At 32.3% G+C, this 25,784-nt stretch overlaps 1 protein-coding gene across 1 annotated transcript in view; it reads right to left on the reverse strand.

Moving 5' to 3' along the window:
• LOC119071915 (cyclic AMP response element-binding protein A-like) overlaps nt 1–25,784 on the reverse strand; it is a 61,417-nt gene that overhangs the window by 9,398 nt on the left and 26,235 nt on the right. The window contains exon 2 of the mRNA XM_037177036.1: nt 62–272. Within this exon, the coding sequence (XP_037032931.1) occupies nt 62–272 (211 nt within the window). The remainder of the gene's footprint in view (nt 1–61; nt 273–25,784) is intronic.

Below are 25,784 nucleotides of genomic sequence, written 5' to 3' on the forward strand. Positions count from 1 at the left end.
TCCCACTCTCTCTCCTTTTTTTTTGTTAATTTTATTCAAATTTGTCAATAAATTATCCTACCTTCCATTTTAGTTTTTAAACTGCGGGGCGATTCTGGCATTGAGTCACCGTCAGAATTCAGACTGTAGGAATGTTCTGTCTTAATTGGTATGCCAAGGAGTGCGTCGGTCATTAATTTGTCGTGCAAAATTACTTGTGGCATTTTAACATCACGTTCCGGGAACCAATCTTGCATATATGTGTCGGATGTAAGTTGTGTTTCTTGCATAACCTGTAACGAATAAAAGAAAAGAAAAAAATAAGCCAAATGGAAAACATGAGAAAAGAGAAGCAAGGCAGGTATACAGAAGAAGAAAAGAAAAAAAACGTTAAACAAATTAGATGTAATTCGTAACACTTTGCACTATGAATATCGTTAGGTTATACGATTTAAACAGATTGATCTTAAGAAATGGATTGTGATGGTAGGTATATTGCGCAAAAAAAAACTGATCGATTTGATCTCTAAATCTGGCCGAAACATAATGGAACGAAGTTAAATGACCTTTTCGTGCTTTTAAATACGTAAATGGGAGAAGAATGCAGAACTGAACATTGAATTGTGTTGGAAATGTTTGAGATTATTTTCTGTGTTCAGATGTGTATCGCTTAACAATATGGTCATTCAGTCATTGCAAACACAAAACGTTTGAATTTTAATGAATTATTTGCGGCAGTCAGTTCAAAATTTCTTACATATGAGAATTTCAAGGTTTTGAGTAGCTATTGATGTCCTGGGTCCTGGCCTCTACAGTGGAGATGTTGTTCATTCGCACAATGGACCCCCGTCTCTCCTAAATTTTTTCTGTTAGTGAAGTGAGCCGACTAATGTTTTCTGAGAGTAAGTAGAATATCGGACATTCCCGTCTTTGTTGTTAAATTTAACAACTGTCAGCTAGACTGAATGGACAAAAAACTAGCCCCTAGTATCAATTCACCCGGACAAATTGACATCTGTCAAAATTACCAGAGTTGACGGGATTTGGACTATTGACGTATTGACATTTAATGTCCGATTACATTGATCTACAATCCAGTCATAAATACAGATTTCATGTAACAGAGCTGAATAAATGTGTTCAGCTGATATTTTCTACACAATTCAGCGTACCACAAATTATGCTGTACATCATCATTTAAAGCATAATCAAACCATGTAGAATATAAACTTGCAAGAAAATCATTAATAAAAGGAATTCGACCGTTTTATACAACCGGAAGTCACTATTTTCTGTTTATAAAATAGAACGAAAAAAAACTGCATGTTGCATGTGAATATCAGATATAGTTTGTGTAGTGTATATGGTTCTTGTTCAGTCATATAGTTATTGGTTTGGATTTTGAGGTAGAATTTGGAATGGATTTTTTTTTGGTAATGTGAATTTCTCAGAAAAAATCGTTACTAAGACAAAAATGTTCCCGAAATATATTTACGGAGAAATAATATCGGAATGAAATCACCGTGTTCGATGTGGATAGGTTTCAGTTCGAATAAATATCCATTGTTCAATTAGAGAGAAAAAAAATTATTATTATTTTTACTATCACATTTTACCATCGAAACATGAATGAAAATTTGTAAACTAAACTTGAAAAAGAGAAATAATAAAAAAAAACTATTAAAATGTGTAACACAATAAAAATAAAATTTAACTTTACATACATCATGGCTGATACCTATTTTTATGAATAAAATCTGTGCCATTTCCATTATAATAACAATGGAAATGGAAAAAAAAGACAAAAAATTGGTTAATGTGTGTAGGCATTTAAAATGTATAATTTTTCGTGGAGCTGCGTATGCTGTTAAATGTTACAGATGAAGTCATATGACGTTAAATGCCAATATAATTCAGGTACACATATTTATTCATCACTGTGTCATGGTGTGACTTGTTTAAATGCTTGGATGATAAATCTCTGTTCTCTGTTGTTCTGATTGTGTGTCTGACCTAACTCAATTTGTCAAAAATATCGTTGTCGAAATAATTAAATTAATTTCTCAACAGCACTTCCCCTTTCCTTCGTTTTTTTTTTGGCCTGTACAATGGGCTTCTCGGTTTACCGCAGTTTGATACATTATTATTGCCAATTCAAGTTCGAGTAAAATCAGTATTTCGAAACATTTTGCACACGAATGGAAGCCCAAAACTTGATGTTCCTGAAGATAATCGTAATCAAAACTTTGATCCTGACAATGCAGGATCTAAAAGTTAATTTTCAAACTCAACAGTCAAAATACAACTGGAAACTGTAGCTTAAATCACGAATGTTATTTATGTTCATCAAAATATCGAGCCAATTACTTTACGAATAGTTCTAGGTTGTTCATTGAGTTTGCACAAATAGAGCAAATTAGTTCTTTCACAGATTCTCTTTTGATTATCGCATGGGCTAATTTTTTGTGCTACAAATTTCTATAAAACATTCAACAAAAACCATTTCATTTTCATTCATAAACTGTTTGTAAAATTACATCCGGAATTTTATCGTTTCATCTCGTTGTGCGGTAAGAATAAAAAAAAAGTTTTAACATTGGCCTTCCTGTAACGCTTCGTTTCCAAGATTGGGAAGGACACAGTTTTCGAATATATGTTAGATGCATAGATTTGCGATGGAGCTCAACTGTGATTCGGTAACTTATAATTATAATAATCCATCGTGTGCAAGTGATATAAGATTCATGTGAGAGATTAATTTTTATTAAAAATTATTACGGGGAATTTCCTAGCACTATACGGTCTAATCATAATGGTCTGATATGTTTACATTGAAACACCTTTAAAATAAAATAATAATGAGTAAAAAACGGCGTGATAACTGACAGCATCACCACTGAACTGACAGCATTGAAACCTTCATTGAAATAAACTGATTTGAATTTGTAATTTGGTGAAGATATCATAGTAAGTTCGGAAGCATTCAATTCCATAAAATCAGAAGGTTCAACGGATTGAAGCGTTCAGTGTAAAAGTGACAAATCATCTGCTATCGACAACAGCGACAATACTAAGCGATGTCCTACGGTAAACGTGACCTCTAATAGTAAAATGTATGTTAAAACAAATGAAGTAGAAGATTTTGCATCAAACTAAGCTATACTTTGAATAAAAGAAGTAATAGATTTAATGATTATATGCTTACAATTCTTGTAAGGGTATATGAGAAAGAGCAATCAGTGCATAGATCTAATGTTTCAATCAAAAACTCAATTTATTGTAAGACTTTTCGGATTCGAGGCTACCATATGGAAATAAAAATTGAAATATAAACCGATGTATTAAAACGTCTGGAACAGAAATAATATGACTTACTCAGTCTACTGATTCCTTTAAAAAATATTTCGAACAGCGAAGTTCAAATTTATTATTCAGCCTAACATATGGGAACATTTGATTCCATTAATGTAGTCACTAATCCGATTTCTACTACAATAAACCTAACACAATATGATCAATACTATTCCAAGACCGTAAGCAAAAAATTTTTGCGATACAACCAAATGTGAAAAAAATAGCGGCTGTTGTCACCTAAGCATTTCAATTTAACGCCATTCCATTTTCAATTTATTTATCAACCCACATTTCACTCTCTCGTGCTTTTCTTATCTTTCATTCTGCCTTGTGTACATTCAAATTTTCCAATACTTTTGCCATAAATACATTAATCCACCCACTGCCTATTTTTGCAACAATAAAAATAGTCTAGCTACACAACATCGTCTATATACAGACCATCAACTTCTATACTACATAACCATCTGCATTAAAATTTTACCTAATATAGAACAAGGTTATCACATGAACGCAACAATATGTACATTATATAGGACATCATTTATCCACCACATCTTATTCCATCCATCGATACATCTATTTTATCTGTATCCTACTACACAACATCACTGTTTACATACGATACACACCACAATCTGTCTTAACCACAGTACCATATTTTTCCGAGAAAAAGAAAGAAAAAAAAAATTATGAAAAAAAGACATAAACCAAAAGAGCGAGTTTGATGGAAAGAACGCCAGACCAGATATCTCGTTCATGGTTTTTAATACAATAAAAATTCATTCAGAATTAGATGAACAAAGTAAAATTCATTATTTTAGTTACTAACCGCCGCGCGACATCGTCTATATATCCTTCATCCCAATCACCACCCACTTATTACACATAATTCACAATCTCTTTTTTTGTCATTATTAACACATATTAGGTACTATATAGATAGACGGGATATTTGAGATGAAGAATGTGGAGTTGAGAGAATTCGCTATTATATGTACGCACACACTATATACGTACGTCGATACATTGTGTACAGGATTAGAAACAGTAAAGCAACAATATTCTATGTGGAAGTTAACTAAATTGCAACCCCCGTTGTGACGTACTTTCTTTCCATTTCGCTGATAAAACTATGGTCTTCAGTAGATAATTTTATTTTATTTTGTATTTTGAAAGCGTGGGGGTCGTTGATGTTCTATGTGCGGATACAGTGACTTGAGGTATGTATGGTACGGCTGAGAATTACATCATCGTTCAAAACGCATGTATAGAGAAAATTATGTGTGTGATTACGTGTGAGTAGAGAGAAGTGAGTGCGTAAATAAGGCGCCTGGAGTTTGTTGACGCAATAACCATACGATTTTTATTTTTTGCGTCGGGGGTTCTTCCACAACATGCAAATATTCAACAAGTTGGTATCTTTCGTATATAGATACGAAACGAATGTGCATTGAAACAACGATGTGAAATGTGGGTGTTGAAGTTGATATTATTACAGTGAAATGTTTTAAGTTTTTGTGGAGGCAAAACCGTTGCTTTTAAAATTGACATTAACCCTTAGCAATTATGCAAATTGTTTCTTGAATCTGATCCGACAAAATGTAGGAGTCAGTTCTTGAAGGAACTTATTTTCGATGTTCTTTTTGGATTGATCCCTTGACGTGGGAAGGTGTTTTTTTTTTAAATTTTTCTCAACCGCCGGTAAATTGACATTCGAATTTGTTGTTCTTAATTCAACCTCTGACATCGAGATGAATAATTAAATTGCACATTTTCATGAAAATGTTAATGACAAGTTCAAAAATATGACGAGGTTTCATAAATAGCACAGCAAGCTTAAAGTACATTGACTCTGCGCATGTGACAAAACCAGCGAACATAACAACGAAACGATAGACTCTCGCTCAAATGGCTCGCTCTTTTTTCTTTCATACTTTTTTTTAGCAATAAATAGCTAGGAACGTTTTTGTATAACATTTAACATACATAAACGAAGACCGTTTACTTAAGTCGAAATCATGTTGATGAGACATTATTGTGGTGAATTCACTGAAATCAAAATGAAAGCAAAACGGATAAAAAAAAAAATTCAAAACTTAAATCGAACTTAAAATACGAAATGCGAGAAATGATCGCTTAAGGAATTAGCATTTTTATGTAAATTGACTTTGATTGGTTTATTGTAATCACAAAGACGTTTGTGAATTGAATGCGGTTTCTATTTCTTCGGCAGGTTTAAAAGCTGCTTTTTTATTCTTCTTCTTCTTCAGTGCATCGTTATCGAATATGTCGCTGCATAACACAATTGATTTTTTATTGGCTCGATTATGTCACTGGTTTTCAGTTTGTTATGTTAATCACCCGTTGGGTAGTAACAGAGACATCGTTTTGCAAATGTCAAAGTTGTTAAAAATTGATTTATTTGATGATTGGATATTAAGACTGTAGTGGTTAATTTCAGCGGAGACACGTTGGACACCGGTAAAAAAAGTGATGTCGAATGAGGCGACAATAAGTTTCTTGAACACAGTCTTTGTAAAAATAGCCAATGCTGCAAGACCGGAAAAATGTAGCGCCTAATTTCAATGACTGTCTCTCCAGTCCGAGTTAGAGCCGGTACTGTTGCAGTGAATGATTTTTTTTTGTCATATCACAGAAATTAATCTCCAGTCTACACATAAATTATAATAAAAATCATCGGCTTAAATTCACTTTTGTATGTTATGCCGAAAACATGTTCAACGAAACTGGTATTTTAAACCTATAGGGTATGTCTCGTCGACATTAAATTAATCGAATAACGAATGCCAGTCTCTTGGGATTTGCTAAAGCTATCCCAATATTGACCTTTTATCACCGGTATTACAGGAAGCTTATATCCATCCCTCTTATTGATATGCATAATAGTCATGGCAAGACCGAATATTTTCTGAAAAATGCTAGTCAGACTAAACAATTTGAAAGTACTGTAACATGTACAAAAAAATTCCATGATCACCATACAAACCCGGATCTAATTTTTAAAAATAAAAGTAAAAAAAAAATTTTGCAACAAAGTTGCTTCACACTGCACTAACACCAGCATGGAATACAATTGCAATTACAAATCAGATATACACAGAATCGATCCTCATCAAACACAGCAAACGAACAGCGAGAGCAAACACACAAAAAAAGCATGAAGGAAAAAAAAATTCATTGAATTTCACAGCATTCAATATTTTTCTTGGTAATATTAAAGAGAATTTATATATTTTTCGGTGAATGGCAGTGAAGCAAATTGCTTTCACAAAAATTTTTGGTTTGTAAGCCAAAGTGAGTATTAATGTGCTTTTTTTTGTGTGTACTTCGCTCGTGTATTTCAACGAAATTAAAGTTTTGTTGTATCATTATTTTCTGTTTGTGAATAAATGAATAATACGTACAGACGTTAGAGCTTAGGCCGACGTGCAAAATAATAGAAATAATAAATGTGTTGCGAGATCTTTTTGATTAAAATAGGTTAACTACATTTTTACGTCAATTAATAATTTACCTTTCTACTGTAAAATTTGAGTATTTTTTTTGTTTGTCTCTCTCTCTAATTCTTCAACTGATCGTTCAATTGTTTCCAAAAAAGAATTCATATCAACATCCACTATGAGTGGTTAAGATTGAGTTCAATCTGGCGTCAAGTCACACTTAAGATTATCAATCAATTTTTACTCCAACCGAAATTGATAATTCAATCAAAACGGCTCTCTGGAAAATCCAATAAAATAAAGCTCATTCATAATTCTAATGAATAAACAATAACCGTTCAAGAACTAAATTGTCGTAAATTTGATAACTGATAATTACAATTTTAAACCAGCACACCCAACGAAAAATTATTGGTTCTTATCTTATCCCTTCTAATCCCAATTTATACCTTCAGATAGTCCATAGAATCGTTTCGAAAAAGAAAAAAAATGAATCGAAGAGATGCAAGAGAGATATGTTCATGTTATATTAATTTATCAATGAAAGACCTCACAAGAGACATAAATAACTCGATTTTTGTTTTAATAGAAAAAAAATGTTTTTTTTTCTTTCTATTTAAACTTTCTGTAACATCGATAAAATCGACATGTTTGTCTAATATAACCACACAAAATATAAATTCGTCGACAGAATTTGTTGTGTTCAATAAAAAGTGTCAGTACAATTTTTTTTGTCTTCACAGATTTTATACGTGTATATACGAAACAACCGTTAGCCTTTAAGCAAAAAGGTTTGTTATTATTTAGATCAAATACATTGTTGAGTAATTACGAGTATATGGTTTGACACCTACAGACGAAAAAAACCGTATTTATTCACAACATGGGAATGAGAGAGAAAAAATCTCAATCAAGTTTGTGGTCTGCGGTATTTTTAATTCATTAAACTTTTTTTTGCATTAAAGAAAGTTTTTAGCAGACTTGTAAACTCTTGGTTTTTAGAAGTTATGTGGTAATAGAAATTTGAAACTTGATTGTGATTCATGTATTATTAATACCTCTCTGAACCGCACTGCTCAGATATATTTTTCTCCTTCTGAAAGTTACGTAACAGTTATTCAACCAACATCGATGTCTATTGTGGATGTGAAAAGATTTTTTTTTTTCCTAATTTCGATTTTGAAAGATTTGCATTTTTTCTATTACATCAAAAAGCTGTCAACAAACGCAAAATTGCACTGAACGATTATTGTCATATTTATTATAGTCCCCGGTTAGTCTAGGTAACCCACACATTTCAGACAAATCTTACAGAAAAGACGTTTGATTATAAGGGTTGAGTGTTGTGCTATTAAGGTAAAATCAAAATCAAGAAAAACAGATTCATCAGGTTATCAAATGAGGAATATAACCCAGCAGAAATTTTCACAGCTTACAATATCAACGTTGACTATTAGAATAGATACTGCCTCAGCCAGCGAGACATAAGAGGCTTAAATTTCTGAAGTAAAGGATTTTGTACAAATTTCTTAAAAACACTTCATCAGAAGAAGTAATAGATTCGATCATTATACTATGGTGAAACCGTTCAAATCTATGTAGGTTGTAGGCGAATTTGTTTAACCAAAAGTTTTGTTTTATAAACGTCTGTTTACTCCGGGAAGCCAGGAACGCCAAAAATTTAGATTTCATTACGAGTACCCTATGAGTTAAAGATAAGCGCTTTTAAGTGTTGAATGATCAATTTAAAAAACGCAAAATTGAATATATTCAAAGTTAAAAAAATAATGCGGTAGTCATATTGCGCTGGTAAGCACACTACATCCCATAGTATACTTTCTTCCAATCCATATATTCAATACACGATATCCCGGTTTTGTGTGGTTGTATCACCATACAAATTAAGAAAATTAATGCTTGCATGTTGTTCTTTGGTAAATTTATTAGATTTATATGTCCGATCGTTTGTGATTATTTATAGGCCAATCGATTTATTTGCGTTAGTGATGATGACTTCCTCTGTGCGCCTTTGATAATTTAATCAAACACCACGTAACTTCTGTCAATACGATCAACAATCTTGCAATGAAACACTAATTTAGCTTATGAAGCAATATCTTTATCAAATTGAATAAGGAAAACTCCAGAAAGACTGATGTTATGCGAATCGTGAGCGTGATTGCAAAAACTAGCTGCCTTTTGCACTGAACTTTGGCCTAGATTTACTTTATAAATTCAGACGATCTTCATTAAAATTTGTTATCAAAATGACACACAGCTTTCATAAGCTACTATCAGCATGATATAGAATAAAGGTTAAAGAATTTAATTAGAATTGCACACACGAAGTCATGAGTTTAGTGTACCTCAATTTTTTATTAATAATTTTGTTACTAGCTCCATCAATTTGCTGAGTAATTCTATTGTTTAGATAAAATGTTAGACACTTTGTCGCTTATATCTCCGCAAACGTTTTGAAATACGTGCAGTTGTCGTCGAAGACTTCTGTCTCAAGAAACTCTATAAAGTATGTACAAAAACGAAAGGCTCTACGAAGTTGACAAGCAAAAGTTCGTTTTAAATTCTAATAAAATTCTACCAAAATTCTATAATCTGTCATTTAAGACTGCTGTTCGTAGTCATTCGCGAAAATCAGCCACCATCAATCGGCCACCAACACCTAATCATCTGATGAGAAACGATGAAAAAAGCGATGAACTTTCGTTTGATGTGGTATTATATAGGGAAATTTATGTTTAAAAAAATGAAGTAAAAGATTTGTCATCAAACATTAACAAAAAATGTAGTAGTTCAACGATTACATGGCGTTTGGATAATACAGAAAGATACTTCGGTCCTTAAGAGAAATTATTGAGGGCAAAATTTAAATCACAATTCTAAACTATAATTCTAAACTACCTCCGTCTCCGTAATAAATTCTACGAGCAACAGATCATTTCTCCTTCTTGCTAAGTAACTAAGTGTAACATATGAATTTTACGCCCCATCAGAAGGTAATGCATTTAATTTAGGGGTTGAAATCAGGTGACTGTTGTTGAAAGATTTTGATTTTTTAATTATTTTTCAATTAACAACTAACATCACATTTATAAAAGAAAGTTGAAGGCTAAATTAACATGGTAATGTTGATTAGTTAAAACATTTTTTTTTCTCCTTACATCTATCCGAACTAATATTCGCTACCTCATTCATGAACGCACGGTTTTTTTTTAATTAAAATCTTTGCCAATCTTTTGCCTGGCTAAGTGTATATATGTAACATACACAAAAAAATCATTACATGCCATTTTACCAAACATATACAATCGTTCATTTTATAATTTTAATCACATCAATCAATGTAAAAGATCAAATCCGTCCAATGAAGAAAAGATGAAGAGAAAAAAAACCGTGTGTATTATATGTGTGGCTGACCGCGCCGTTATATCGGCATTATCTTTTATAGTATATCATGTATGTAATATAATATATTTTTTGTATAGATGCAATGATTGAAATCATATATTTTTACAGCTTTTGGATTATGTGTTTGGTGAATTTCTCCGTTCACTTTTTTTTCCTTCTCTTCTTGCCAAATGTCATACACACTTTTATTGAGATGAAAAACCGGATTTTAATTAACGAAAAGAACTTTTTTTTTCTTCGTATATACTTCGTTTATTAACTACACACAATTTCGGTTTGAATTTCTTGTTGAATTTTTGATGAAGTTTTTGGGTAGCATGGGAGAAGGAGAATATATTTAATCTTCTTGTTGTTGTTGTTGTTGAATATAATGTGTAATATATTCAACATTTCTACTTCGGTTGATATGGTGGGAAAATTTAGTATACTTTTTATATGACCGCGTAAATATATTTTTTTGAAGAAAAATTTAAATTTTATTTAATTGAAATTTTTTTAATTTGAATTTAACTTTATAATTAATAGATGTATCATTCAGATGGAGTGTGTGTGTATTTTGTTCATCAGATTCATATTTTTTTTTGTTGCTACGAAGCTTTTAAGCCAACATTAGTCCATCCGAAATTGGTATATTTTACTCTTAATGGAAAATAAAAACATCTCACTCGATTACTCTATCAATGATATCCATTCGATGACTATATAAGGCAGAATAATGTAATAAACTAGCAACTGAAATTGACTAATGACATGGAAAATTCATTTAGCGTTTTACGTCTGTGATCAGTCGTTTGGTGCTATTATTAAGTCTTGAAAAATAAATTTAACTTTATAATGCAATATTTTTTCTGTATTTATGATTCAATTACCCATTCACAACGACAAGTGTTTTGAGTTGTTGTTTTTTATTTCTTTTCGTCGATCTTCATTTAAATATATATTCTCCCCGATCATTATGCTTGGAAACAGATAATAAATAATTCGAAACCAATTTTATTGAAAAGCTAACCTCGTGACATCAATAAAACATTGCTCAAAAGCAAACATAATATTCTTGTTCTTTTTTTCCATTCGTATATAAAGTACTAAGGTATGAGAAGAAAGAAAAAAAAATCTTCCGCAGGAACTGTTTCAAACTAAAACTTTACTGAAACAGAGACAAGAATAATAAGAATAAAAAATAACAATTAATGCAAATAATTTCAGTCTTACAATATGACAACGCCATGTGCTAATGATGTATTTTTTTTGTCTTTTCTGATAAACTGATAAGAAATTACGTAATTGTGACTGGGTATAGTATAGTGTAACAACTATTGCTCAGCTATATTACATTATCGTTTCAGTGCAAATAATTCAAATAAAACTGAGTAAATAGATGGGAAATACGAACCAATCAGCTGTGTTAACAGTTCTGTTTCACAACAAGGTAATAGTATTTTAGTGCTACAGCACTGGCATATTTATATATATGTTGCTAGATATATATATATATATGCCAGAACAAGGAAAAACATTTTTATTAGATTTAAATAAACGTAAAATTCTCGTGATTACCGATCAATAAAGTAAATAAATTGAGTTGTTGCCAAGAAAAGTATGAACGATTCCGGGAAAATTTAGCAAGAAACTAACCTTTCCATATCGCTTACCAAGTAGTTCGTTGAATTCGATTGAAAGGAAATGCAAGTTCACCGAAGGTTAACAAACAAATCTTTGATAAGCAGAAAATTTCTCAAAACTATATCAATAATTCGAAACGTGTTACGGCAGACGTGCAAGCCATTTCATCATTCGCATAGGTACTAGCGATTGCTTTATTTTCTCCTACATCAAATAACGTTTTCTTCTCGTGTCTAGACTCATACTGAGTATGTGCCATGCCGTCTGTAACACTTGCAAATTGTAATACGCTTAAAAGGTTCAATTGCGACCTAGATGCCAGATTTATTCTTCGCATCGAAATCCACCCACTTAGTCAATATGGATCCACCCATTGACGTAATCACCTATCGTCATGAACTGGCGGAGGGCAAGAATTCACATTCACAAAGTATATCACAAATGTGTTAGCTGTAGAATCTGTTACTTCTTTTGATTTAAATAATTTCAATAAATGCCCAAACTGATGCACAGTCTTGCACTTCATTAGTTTTAAGTATACATTTTGCTATATAACTTCTCGTGGCCAGTGTTCTTTACTTATTTCCGGAATTATGTCTCTAACAGATGACAGATTTGCTTGATTGACATGACTTACTCATGAGAGCTGGTTAGGGTGTCATGAATTTCAAAATATAAGTTTAACGACTGTTAAAACTTAAATTTGTATTTCGAAGCACCTGGATCGAAACTTGCTGTGATACGAAACTACTGCTTCTTTTTAGTCGAATATTTTTCCTCTGTACAGTACTGCAGATACTGACGCGAAATATCCTAATTCAAATTTTTCTTTTGTTCTCCTGTCAAGTATGACAGTTAAACAAAAGAAAATATTCAGTTAGGCCATTTTCGCCTTTTATGCACAGGCTTACCTTTCCTGTACAATTAACAGTGTACCTTATCTACAGTTACACATTTTCTTATACCGACGACTTCAAAAGAACATAAAATTTTCTGCAATTTCGTTCATGGTGTAATATTTTGATTATTGTAATGTGTCTAACATACTATTTGACATGTGGTATTTAGCCATAAGCTTTGCAAGTCTGTCGCGGTGTGTGAATATAATGCCTACATAAAAATTTGTTTATCGACAATAAAATGCTAATTTCTTTTTCTTTTTTTTCATATAAATTTGCAAATAAACTAAATGTGAAAAATACAACATTAAACGTACTAAACCTAGCTAAACATTAAGTAAATATGGAACCCATAATCGTACGTTGACTGCAATATTGATAAATACATTTTACTCGGCGGTAAGTTATTTGCATGTTGGCTGTTAAACTTTAAATAATATTTTTTCCAAAGAATTTCGTTATTCCTGTTGGTTTATCAATAAAAATTGTTGCGAATTGAGTTTTTAATTGTTGACCTCTTTTCGAACCATTTCGGATAAAAACCGGCTCATTTACAGAGAGACTAATGAGTTTTCGTTTGAACGGGATATATTAGACATGACGAATTCTCTTTTATAAAAAGAATTACAAATATACTTCGGATGGGTATATATTTGAAATATAATTGGTTTTTAAGTACTATACATCGACCAAACTGCTGTGTACTCCTCATAATTATTAGGTCGAAGAGTACGTATATAAAAGCGACAATTAGGAAATTATTGCTGTAATACAATCCGTCAGGTTTCACACAAAAAATATGTATTGCGTTTTCGATAAATGATTATGCTTAGCAATGTAATACCAGTGCACATCCTGTAAAGAAAATGCTTATCAACACAGAAATTATGCGACCGAAGTTATTTGCATATGTTGGCAATTTAAATTGTATTTGTGAATTTATTAATAAAATATTTATTTCGAATAACCGTTAACAAAATTTGTCATACCTTTATGCGCATTAAATAAACATTACGGGGTCATTATAATTCATAGAAGAATATTTACTCAAAACAACGAACTATTATGGAACATTCTAATGAATTTTTCATCTCTCTCTGATCTCGTCTTTCTTGGTTCTTTTTCTTTGACAATAATTTGAGAGTGACTTGATCTATTTGGACAATCCTTCTGACCAGTAGATATTATGTCGATGATCGAAGTCGAAGTAAAACTTAGTTGTCGAAAAAAATTATCGGAAATGAACAGATTGCCTCGAAAAGGGGTCATGCTCCCTATAAAGTGGACATGAAATCCAGTGAAAACTATACTTTCACGTCAAATGGTATTGTGAAGGAGAGAGGATAAGAAGACGCGTTCAAAAATGTGTCAATAATAGGACTGAATTTACAAACGATTCAAAATGTATTGTTGGTTATACACAATCCTTTCAACTATCATCAAACAAATCATCATCATGCCAATAACTACACAATCGAAATCGAACAACGTTCTGAGGCAATTAGTAAATGTCAATGAAGTCACTACTTGAGTCATTGTACACGATTTACATAGTCATCGTTACATTGTCTCGTCCATTTTTGTTGCTTGTTTATTTGGTGATTGTGTACACCTTTTTTCCGTCCATTAAGCAAACATGAAATGGTAAAATCTGGCCAATAAGCAAAATTAATATTTTTTTTTTGTAATGAATTTGTGTTTATCGTAATGCTTTCTGCGTACTGCTTAGCATAAATATGGTCTTATTGGAGCAAATTCTTGGAAACGAACAGTTTGAGTGTTGTCTTCGATAAAAACCCAATTTTTTGGAAGCGGAAAACGGAAAAATTTCTAAACATCATACAGTCATCTGTTATTGGCAACAACGACAAAAATAAACTAAGACTCTGTCTAGAGTGTTCTTATATATCAAATTGTGTGTTAAAATAAATGAAGTACAAGATTATACTGAACTGTACTTTCAACAAATGAAGTAATCGCAACACGCAAAGTGAAAGTAGCACATAGCACATATAAAATCTTGTGCAATGCTAATCGTAGTGAAATATTGCGATGAATTTTGCTCAAACGCGCAGCAGATTTTCGAAGAAAATCTTTCAAGAATCAACAACTCTCATGAATCACAATCTTTTATAACACATAGCTGTAATCTCTCCAACAATACCGGGGCTAATCCGAGCTGCATAATTATAAATTAGCACCATAACCAGTCGAGATTATATATATAAAAAAGCGCCCATTCAAACAAAAAATTTCACCGGATCTATCAGTCTTCCTTCAAAACGAATAATTAGTCGAACATTTACACCGAAAAACGAACGCCAACACACATACATGCACGAACCAGTCAGTCCAAAATTGAATGTTAAAACAAAAGTCCAAACTGAAAAAGAGTTCAAAGACCACTTCTTTACCAATTTACCATTGTACATTTACAATATAATACTTGACTGCAAAAGCCATAAATTATCAAGATATCACGTGCAATTAATTTAAATGTGCTGCCAAAAATTTGTTTTGTTGTCGGTTAGGTTTTATGCTGGTGTAATTTCATTTTTTATTTTTTTATAAAAGCCTTTTTCGCATGCATATCTTAATCGCCATATTTTTTCCTCTCTTTTTTCCTTTTCGCAGTATAACCAAACAAAAAAAAACCGGTAAAAGTTTGTATATGAAAATATTATGCAGATATGAAATTAATGGAAATTCGAACATTGTTTGCGTTTATATGTTTAAGGGCTTGTGTGACCATCAATTGTGTTCAAGTAAAAAGGAGATTTATTCTCTTGATCTTCCTTTCACTTCGACCGTTCAACATGTATGTTTTGACATTCAGATCTGGGCCTTAAAAGGTTTAACAGTCTGACATTTTTCTGTGTATTCCCTCGTCAAATGTCAGTCTGAACAGTATTTAAAACGCGAATTTTTCATCTTCTACGTTTTCTAACACGAAAACTGACTTTGGCAGACACCAAAAACTATTAGGTTGAACTTACACCTTTCTATTATTCCTATGAAATGTTACCGGAACTCTCGTTGAGTCACCAACCGTTTTATTTAAGAGATACTAGTCCTCGTGATTGTCGCTCAGCAATTCCATTTGTCAGTACTACTACTTTAAAAATACTCTCAGTCTCTCAGTTCTACAGCATCAAAATAGGTTAAAGTTCATTCCATTGTATTAAGAAGCATTCAAGCGATTTCATTTATTTTCTTATAAAGGAAAAATCTGAAAAGACATGGAATGAAACCCAAAATTCAACCGAAAAAACATAACTGAAGACAAAGAGCCGGTCTGTGAATTTCTATCGACGAAATAACCGAAAATGCTAAGCTAAACAAACGTTGCGATAAGGCAAATTCATACAAGTCTTATATATTGTAATAAAATATGAAACCGGAAGAATAGTTTCGTATACTTCAACTTCTATGTATATGCTAGTTTCAGTAAAAGTACATATCTCTCCACCAATGCTATTTTTAAACTGTATTCAAAGTTGTGTTGCCTTTATCTCAACTACGAACGGTTTGTATGAATTCTTTTTTTTTGTTCCTCAAACATTGTAAGTAATACCAAGTGTTGAATTGTGGTTAAAACGTGAAAAATCTGAGATCTACAATTTGCCACAGAAAAAAAAATCTGTTGCATCACTCCCTTCCCGAAACATAATAGAATAGGTAGTGAAACATCACGATTTTTTGTGGGATCGTTGACAGTAATAATTTTATTTTTATCGCTGGCTGAACTCATGAAACGGAAAAATTAAAAAAATGGATTTTAAATCGGAAGACTCGGGAATTGTTAACACCAATTTTAATTGAAATTTTCTTCTTCTTTTTTGTGTGCACATACAAGAATAACGATATCGTACATTTAGTTGCGACCGGGCTTCACATCATATAACCAAAGAACGAAGAGAATGCGCTCAACGAAAGAGATGTAAAGCACGTCGTTGTAACAAGTTATTAAAAAAAAAAGTTGTGTGTATAAAAAGCAACGTAACAGAACAAGATTTTACAAATGAAAAAAAAATTCTGCAAAAAGTAATTGGAAACAAAAAAGAGAATGGATGTAGGTGGTATTTAGGTCAAATGATAGATAGATAAATCAAAATTATACATTTCTGTGTATATACGCTAAAAGAGAGAGAATTGAATAAATAGTTCGGTTTTCATAGACTCAATACTTTATAGACTTGTAGACGTTTTAATAAAATTCATTCATAGTGTCTGCAATAAAACAATAAATGGTGGTGATTATGTACACGTAGTTTATTTATGAAAATATAAGTATGGAAGAGAGCGAGATTAAAATGTTGACTAGCGATATTATTACTAGGCATAAAAACCCATGTAATTGAACAGAATATTGCAAACTTATTAAATAGCAATGAATAACAGACCTCTGGGTGGTATTTTATTTGACTTTGTTCATTTGAGCAATTAACATTCGCTTTTTTCGGTTGATAGAATTGCGGCTTCATTATTGGCATACCGATGAAATTTAGACGGGAGTTAATTACTAGCTGGGAGCAGATATGTTTTGTTTTCGGTATATGAATAGACTGAAGCGGGATTGACGAATGTGTTGGAGAATATGTTGATTTTTCCTATTCAATCTGCATTAGAATCACGAGGAAAGAGGATTTATACAAAAGTTGATCTAAATATTCAGTGAAAGTACAATAAGAGGTCTGCATATTGTTGAGGGATGCCGAATAATGAATGATGTCATTTTATGAAAAGATTTTTGTTTATTTGGTGAAATTCGTTTACTATGAGTAGTGGTAACTTGACAAGATGTGAAAGTAAGTTTGATTGATGGATCCTAATTCCAGTTGTATTTCGAATTGGGCCAGCACTCGGGTAGTCTGTTGGGAATTGTGTGGAGATAGGTCTCTCAACTTTTACTGTGCTCAAGCGAAATATGACACAATGACTTTCTGCTACACTTCCGAACGAATATTTTCGTTTGTAAATGTACTGGTCTGATAATGAACTCTGTCTCTTCAAATATGGACCGTCTTGTCACATTCTGATGCCAAATTCGTATGCTAAACAGAAATAAATATTAAGAAAAACACCTCGATACGTTCTCATCTCGGTGAATAAATACCAACCGCATGGAATATTTTTAAATTTCAATCAAAAGATTCGAGATTTTAGCGTATACAATGTCGTCGGTCGTTGGTATAATACCAAAAAGCAAGAAAAGTAATTTTATATTTTTGCGTTGGATAATTTCCAATGTCCTTGAACTTGTGTGTCGTGCTAAAAATCGTTTACAGAGAGACTGTTGTTGCTTTTGGTCTCTTAAATCACATTCACATTACCCGAAGACAGCGGGTCACATTATACTTACACATTTATGTCGCATTTATTTACCAATTACATGTACTTATGCGACATAGAACTATAATGTTCAAAGACTAGTTTATTACAGTCATAATCATTGTACATACATATGTAACCACTCGTCTAATAGCCATTTGTGTATATATAAATGGTGATCTTACCATAGAGAGGAAAGACTTTATCTTCACATACTATATGTACATGTGCTGTGTGTAAATATACCTCTGGTCGAAGTCATGAGAAAATTGACACTGGCATTCAATAAACTATACGTAAAATCAAATTATATGTATATGTACGTATTGTTGGCCATTAAACATTTCCATAGCCCATAACCGTTTGAACATGCAGTCGTTTATTTAATTTAAAGCATTTTATTTACTCGCTGAAGCTATACAATACCCAGATATTATTTTCGTTTGAGCTGAATTGGGAAAGATGCTACATTTTATTTGGAGTTGTAAAATGGTGTTTCTTTGAATACCAGCGACACTATGCTGATTAGTATATTAAAACGATCAATCTGATGTGTTCATCGGGCTCTTTAAATGTGGTAAACATTTTTTTAAAAATTTACTTACGATGTGAGATCATTTTCGGTTTGGGGGACCACTGAGGCTAACCGTTTTACAAGGGATAGTTTCGTCACATCTTGGAATTAAGGAATTAAATACGTAGATGTGAGAATGAGGTTTTAAATTGGACATTGCACGGTACGCTTGAATGAATTTTAACTGAGCATTTCGATGTACTTTTGACATTTTTGGATATTATTAGTAAGCTCGGAGCCCTAAACAAGGTTCCACAAAAAATTTTGATTTTCATTCGTACCTTCGTACCGTCGGTGACATTGGTGCATAGCCCATCCTGTCTACAGAGAGAGTATTGGAAAACTGGTTGTGGTTTCAATTGATGGTGTCTGAAATTCTAATAACAATTGTACAAAAATTCGGTACCATGAGTGCAAGTGAAGCCGGCAGAGAAACTTTAAAGTTGATAAAACGCGATTTTCAAACAGTCGTAGAGGCTTGAATACTCGAGGGACGAAGCTAATAAATAGTTTTAGCAGTAGAGAGCAACATTTCCTCTACCAATGACCAAAAAATATTTTTGGAGCCAACTACGTAGAGGCCGACAGTAGCTCAACGTTTTTTCCTCATATACAATTCGTACAATTATTATTAGGATTTCAGGCACTACCGATTGCAACCACAACCAGTGTTCCACCACTCTCTTTGTAGACGGGTTGAAGCTATGCACCAATGTCACCTGCGGTACGGATGAAAATCTAAAATTTTTGTGGAACCTTGTTCAGGGCTCCGAGCTGACTAATAATATCCAAAAATATCACAAGTGCATCGAAATGCTCAGTTAAAATTCATTCAGCCGCACCGTGATTGAATTACTTGTGGTAAAAATTTTGAAATAAAATGATCAGGAATCAAAGAAACGACCCAGCTTCACTCCTCCAACTTAACTAAACAGTAAAAAGTCCTTCTAGGGTCAGAGCATATATTCTGAAGTTATTACCAGAATCGAAATAATTTTAATTGTTGTCGAATGTAATTACATCCTACGACGCTTTGCAAATCTTTTCATTGTACTCTGTATTGCGGAATTTGTTTGTGTTAAGTAACGTCATTCCGAAAATAGTATAAAAATGGAAAATTGTTTCAAGAGTATTAGAGTTTTCCGAGAAATCGCTTTAGATTTTATGTACATTTCACGAACATGAGGTGTGTTATCATGACTCTCAAGGATGCGAATAACAGAAATAATTACAAAATTCGTTCCGTGAATGTCTTTCTTCAATAGTAGATTACATACTTGTGCGGAAAATCGTTGTTTTGAAGAGTGTGTAGTTTGTATGCTGTGCCGAAGGCGAAGTATTCAATCACACGAGTCAAAACAACGATTTTCCGCACAATTATGTAAGTTTTTTTTCCTCTTAAGTGCGGCGAAAGTGAATTTTTCTTTTGCGGACCCCCTGCGTAAAATGAGCTTTCGCAGCACATTGCACGTCTTTGCTTTTCAGAAAAAAAAAGATATGATTCTGTCATCTGTTGTCGCTAACATTGACAAAAATAAACAGTCAGCTCTGACTCGGTTCTTTTAAATAACAAAATATTTGTTTGAAGCAAGGCATATTTCTGGAAATTTTTTCCAATAATTTTTCAAAAATTTCCAAAAAAATTGCCAAAAAACTTCCAAAAACTTCGAACGTCCAAAAACCGGATTTTTTCATCATTTTTAACGGTTTTGGCTACTTCTGAACGCCTTGCGTTTTAGTTGCCTCTCAATAATTTTGTTTGATTCTTGACACTATCAGCTTTCAAATGAAGTCGGCCATGATGATTTGTAAGATGGGAGCGTCAATTATCAAACAAAATCATTGAGAGCCGGCTGAAACACAAGGCTGAGCTCAGGAGTTGACAGAACTCTTCGAAATGATGGAAAAATTCGGCTTTTGGACGTTCGCAATTTTTGGCAAAAAATTCCAAAAATAGGCCCTGGTTTGAAGTAAAAGATTTGCTATAATGAACATTAGAAAATAACTTCAAAAACTGAAGTAACAGATTTAATGATTATATTGCGACATATGCGTTATATGCGTTTAACTTCCAATGATCGGAAACTTTCATCAGTCTGTAGAGTTTTTTATAATATTAAAATTATATTAAGTACTAAGAACCTTTGGCTGTATATGATTCCCCGTCGATGTACATTTATACGTGTGTTCTTCACGCATTATAAACGTAAGTTTTTTTCTTTATTTCTCTTCTAAACTTCACTTCATGTAAGTGAAATTGTATGGTATTACAAACAGAGTGGATGTATATGATTTTCTACTTCAATTAAATAAATGATTTGACATGCGATATTAAATCCATCTTCAATCATATACTTCATTCGACTGAATTACGGTATCAAGAAGAAAAACAAATTGTTTATTTTTGAAATTACTATTTTGTCTCAATTAAAAAATTAACAAAAGATTTTCAAAATTTTGTTTTTCTCGTTACAGAGATAAGCGTCTGGGTTAAATTGATTTACCGGAACGTATCTTGATCCGCAATTTTCGGAACTAATAAAGATGTGCAATTTATGGTGATAAAACATAAATACAATCAACGAAAACAAACTAAGAATTTGTGCGATGGAAAATTCTTTGAAATCTAAATTTCTTTATAAGGGCAAATAAACGGCTAACAAGATAAATTGGGAGATTAGCTGCATAACAATTAATTGTTAATATTTACCCACACATTTTTCGGAATTTTATTTAAAAATAAAAAAAATTATAATTCACATTGTGTGATTACAGGTTTGCTCTAAATAACCTCCTTTTAAAGCTTTTATATTGTGTGTGTATAATAAGCCATATACGACGACGCACACGATTATATGTATAACATAATATTCAACTTTTCTACTTTTAAAAACTATAATAACATATTTTCGTTATCATTTTTGTTGTTATTTTTTTTTATATTTATCAATTTGACACATAATTTCCACCAACGTGACATAAATTATTTAAATCGCAATTTTCCATAGGTGTTTTATTATGTGACCATTAATAACATGAATAATATTGTGTATTGTAGTTCATCCATAACTGGAAATTATTATATTCGATTTGAAGGACGAACAATTTTGCATTTAACAATATCATTTTAGATGACGTTTCTGTGTGCTGCACAGCGATCTATTATCTATATAGCCATGGCGTCAATACATCCAATGCTTTCATATCTGTTCATTTTGTTGTTAATAGAGAAGAGTTATTCCTGTGAGAATGAGAATAATCGATTTTTTTAAATTGATGGCCTATAAAGCATTCAGAGATCCACAAAACAGCGTTTCATCTGATACTCATCTGTCACCGACAACAACGACTAAATTGTGTACTTTTATATAGTAGTTCAACTAACGAAGTAGAAGATTTTGTATGACACGTTGGGTGGTACTTAAAACAAACGAAGTAGCAGATTTATTAATTGTGTCGCGATTAGTATTTTAATCAGCGACACTAACAAATCAAGTCAAGTCAACCCTGGGCGGTACTTGGCACCAACGAAGTAGTAGATTTATTGATTATACAGTAAACATGTATAGTTCAACTAAGGAAATAGAAGATTTTGTATTAAGCACTGGGTTGTACTTGAAACAAACGAAGTAGTAGATTTATTGAATATATCGCTATTAGAACGTTAATCGGCAACACTAACAAAAATCTATCAATGAAACATCTTTAGGAAAATGTGTTGCAGTTGCACGTGTAAAGTTGGTTTTACATAAAATTTTCATTTCAAATTATTTATAGCGTCTATAGTCTGGAAGTCATTAATACGGTGAGACAAGGTAAAAGTGAATTTCATTGAAATCCATTTTTTTGTCATAAAATCTGCCAGAATATTTATTATCGAAATAATGAGTTTATTCATGATACACCGACAATTTGTTTCACGACACGGTATTGTAAGAGTTTTATGATATATAAGCTCGTAAATACCTACAATCATAACACATAGGTGCCCATTTAAAGTTACTTCTTACGTACGAGTCAACATGTCTGCGTTAATTTTCATTACTCTCGTTTAATGTTTTAAGGTAAAAGCGGAAAATGAGACTTCTAGACCACCATCGTTATTATGATTTCTGTTAAGCTGTTGTGCATTTGAAAACATTTCACATCGACAAAGGTTAACATGAAGCTTTCTGGCTTAGAAAATTCAATTATCACAAAAATAAATTTTTATAAGAAAACATGCAAGGGCAACATCTTCGTTCTCTTTTCTCTCACATATTTCAATGTCATTTTCGTCACTTAACAACGCTTTTTCCATTCAAGTTCAACATTTGCAATCATATTATACGCTCGCTGCGTCTAAAAACGTTATACCATCATAATGTTTGATACAATTTAATCTGTGGAAAGAACGACATTATCTTAGCGCTGTTGTTGAACAAGTAAACATAATAAAATGGCGATAACCTCAACGCATTACCGTACTCTATATAAATAATAAAAAAAAGAAAAATTAAGAAAAATAACATTAAAAAGCAATATGATAGAAACGTGCTACAGTCGAGAGAATGTGGAACTTGAATTGAATCTGACTGCTCGGAAATGTAAGTTTATTATGCAACAGAATTATGTATGTTGATATAAATCCTCTCTACGAATGCTAGCTTTGGTGAACAAATCTCATGTTCGGAATGTTTTTGTCATTCAAACTCTACTTAAACTTATTAGTCTATCTAGACCAAAAATGAGTACAACTGTTTCTTGAAATAAGAGGAACTAAGCTTCGGAAAAAAATGACAATTCTCATTGACCGTTCAGTTCATTCAATACTAACAATGTTTAATATAGGGTGTAGATGAAGTGTTCGTGTAGATTCTCATGCAGTCATCTATTTAAGTAAAAAAATGATGATTGTTACAGACTCTGCAAATGACTGGTCCGACCCGAAAGGGGAAGCGAAAAGATTAAAAAACGATGTGTGGCAGAGCCTATAAAATTGATTTCTTCAATTGTGTAGAAATTTTTCATTTTTTTAAATCACCAGTTGCGACAGAAGTAGGGGATAGTTGGCCGATGGTCTCAGTTCGAAATAGTTTTTTGTAATTTTAAATTTCGAACTTTAAACCAACCAACCACGAACCTCAACCTATAATCTTACAATGAGTGTATTGCTACTCTCCAATTATCGCATTTGTTATTCGGGTTTATGAATCCAGAACCTCTCCGACAATGTCAACACATACCACTCTGTGGTTTGGTTACATTATAAGCGAAACGTAGTATTGAATTACCATGAAAGATCGAAAACGAAAATATTGTTACTGGTTCGAGATTAAGCTTATTATTAAGTGCCGATACAACCTGTGCTGTGCAGTGTGTGTACTGTTTATGAAATATTACATACATTATTGCATGACATAATTATATTAGATTATTCGAAGCGGTGGAGCACTGTTATGGATTCATCCAAACGAAAACAACGATTCGTATGTAAACGGTACTGTTGTTATATTTCAATTTCCTTACAATTCGTTTCGTTTCAATTACAATGTAAAGCGCATAAAAGGGCAGACATTTGAAGCAAGCAAAGAAAATTTAAATCGGATATTTCAAACGGCGACGACGCCGTCAATGAAATCTTATTCAATTTACTACCACTGCTAGTCTACCAGTTCATCATTTACATTAGCGAAATTAAATCTTAGACATACCGACGACTTATCTTGTTGTATATTACGTTACGATTTCGAAAGAAACTGTTCGTCCAGATGTTAAAATTATCTTTCAACAAAGCATAGCGCGCTGTAAAAATGGTTTTGCCGTAAGGAAATTATCGCAAGAATTATCGTCAAGTATAAGAAAAAGAAAACAAAACGAAAGAAAAAAAAATGCTACAACAATTATGAATTACCGAGTTCCCACCATTGACTACGGTACTACTGAAATGTGATCGAAGACGGAATTGTTCACATATAATATGTCGCTGGTAAAAGATCATTTCTCTTTTGCTGATAATATTGCCAGAGGAAAGCAAAACATTAAACCATTATTAAAAAAGCAACAAAAAAAAGAAACAACGAACGAACGAACCGATTTAAAATAACATCAAATTGGTCTCATTTCGATATTTATATGGCAAGTTTGGGGCCAAGAAACTCTTTGTTTAACCAGTTTTTTCGGTTGAGGAAATAGCCGTAAATCAAGATCTGTTTTTTTTTTCATGTTATTTCACTAGAATATTTGTTGCACATTCCACTTGTTTAACGTTTTATGTATATATGGATGGGTGTTCTTCTTGATTATATTGGCAATCGGTTTATATCTGGATAGAATTAATGCAGAAAATATTTGATTTATGTAGAAAAACGTAAAGGATCAATTTGAAGTGCATGAGAAACTCTGATTATCTCATTGCAATTTTGGCATGGCGAACAAATTTTTGATCTGAAACTGTTGGATGTTTGTTGAAATTGTTAAAGTCTCAAATTTATACAATGGAAACTAGTTCATTGCAGTCGTTCTAAACGAGTTTAAATCAAGAGTCAATGAGTCGAGCCGAGCACACACGTAACTTTAATTATTGTCGGTAAAAATTATCATTCCACAACGCATTTGATATAATGCTGTCATCATGCAAATGCCGTTATAATAAAATTATAAATTTTTCTTTCGGAATGACTCACTCTTTTATTTTGCGGTGATATTTAACTGAACATTAAATTTATCCTCGTTATGTTCATCACCTTACTGCATTTTTTTCTTCTATTCCTCTCCGTATTATATCACAAGTTTACGAAATAAAAATCACAAAAAAAAGTAGTCAGCAGAAGATGATTTTAACTTTTTCTTTCTTGTATTCAAGCACAAATATCAATATAAATACAATACAGCACATTCGTCTATTGATCGATCGATAGTAACTTTTAACGTGAGAAAAGGTCACCGCAGACCCTGACATTATTTTATAAAATTTGTGTATAAAATTCTGCAATTTATAAATTTGACGTCACGTTTGAGCGACTCTTTTTTGTTTTCAATTTTCTCCTTCTCAATTGTGTCATAATTTTTAATGAAGACGATAAATTGTAACCGATATTTTACCAGATTAATCGCCTGCCGTTTGCTTTTTTCGATTTTTTTTTTAAATTTTTA

Source organism: Bradysia coprophila (genome assembly GCF_014529535.1).
Source record: "Bradysia coprophila strain Holo2 chromosome IV unlocalized genomic scaffold, BU_Bcop_v1 contig_5, whole genome shotgun sequence".
Taxonomy (NCBI): Eukaryota; Metazoa; Arthropoda; class Insecta; order Diptera; family Sciaridae; genus Bradysia; species Bradysia coprophila.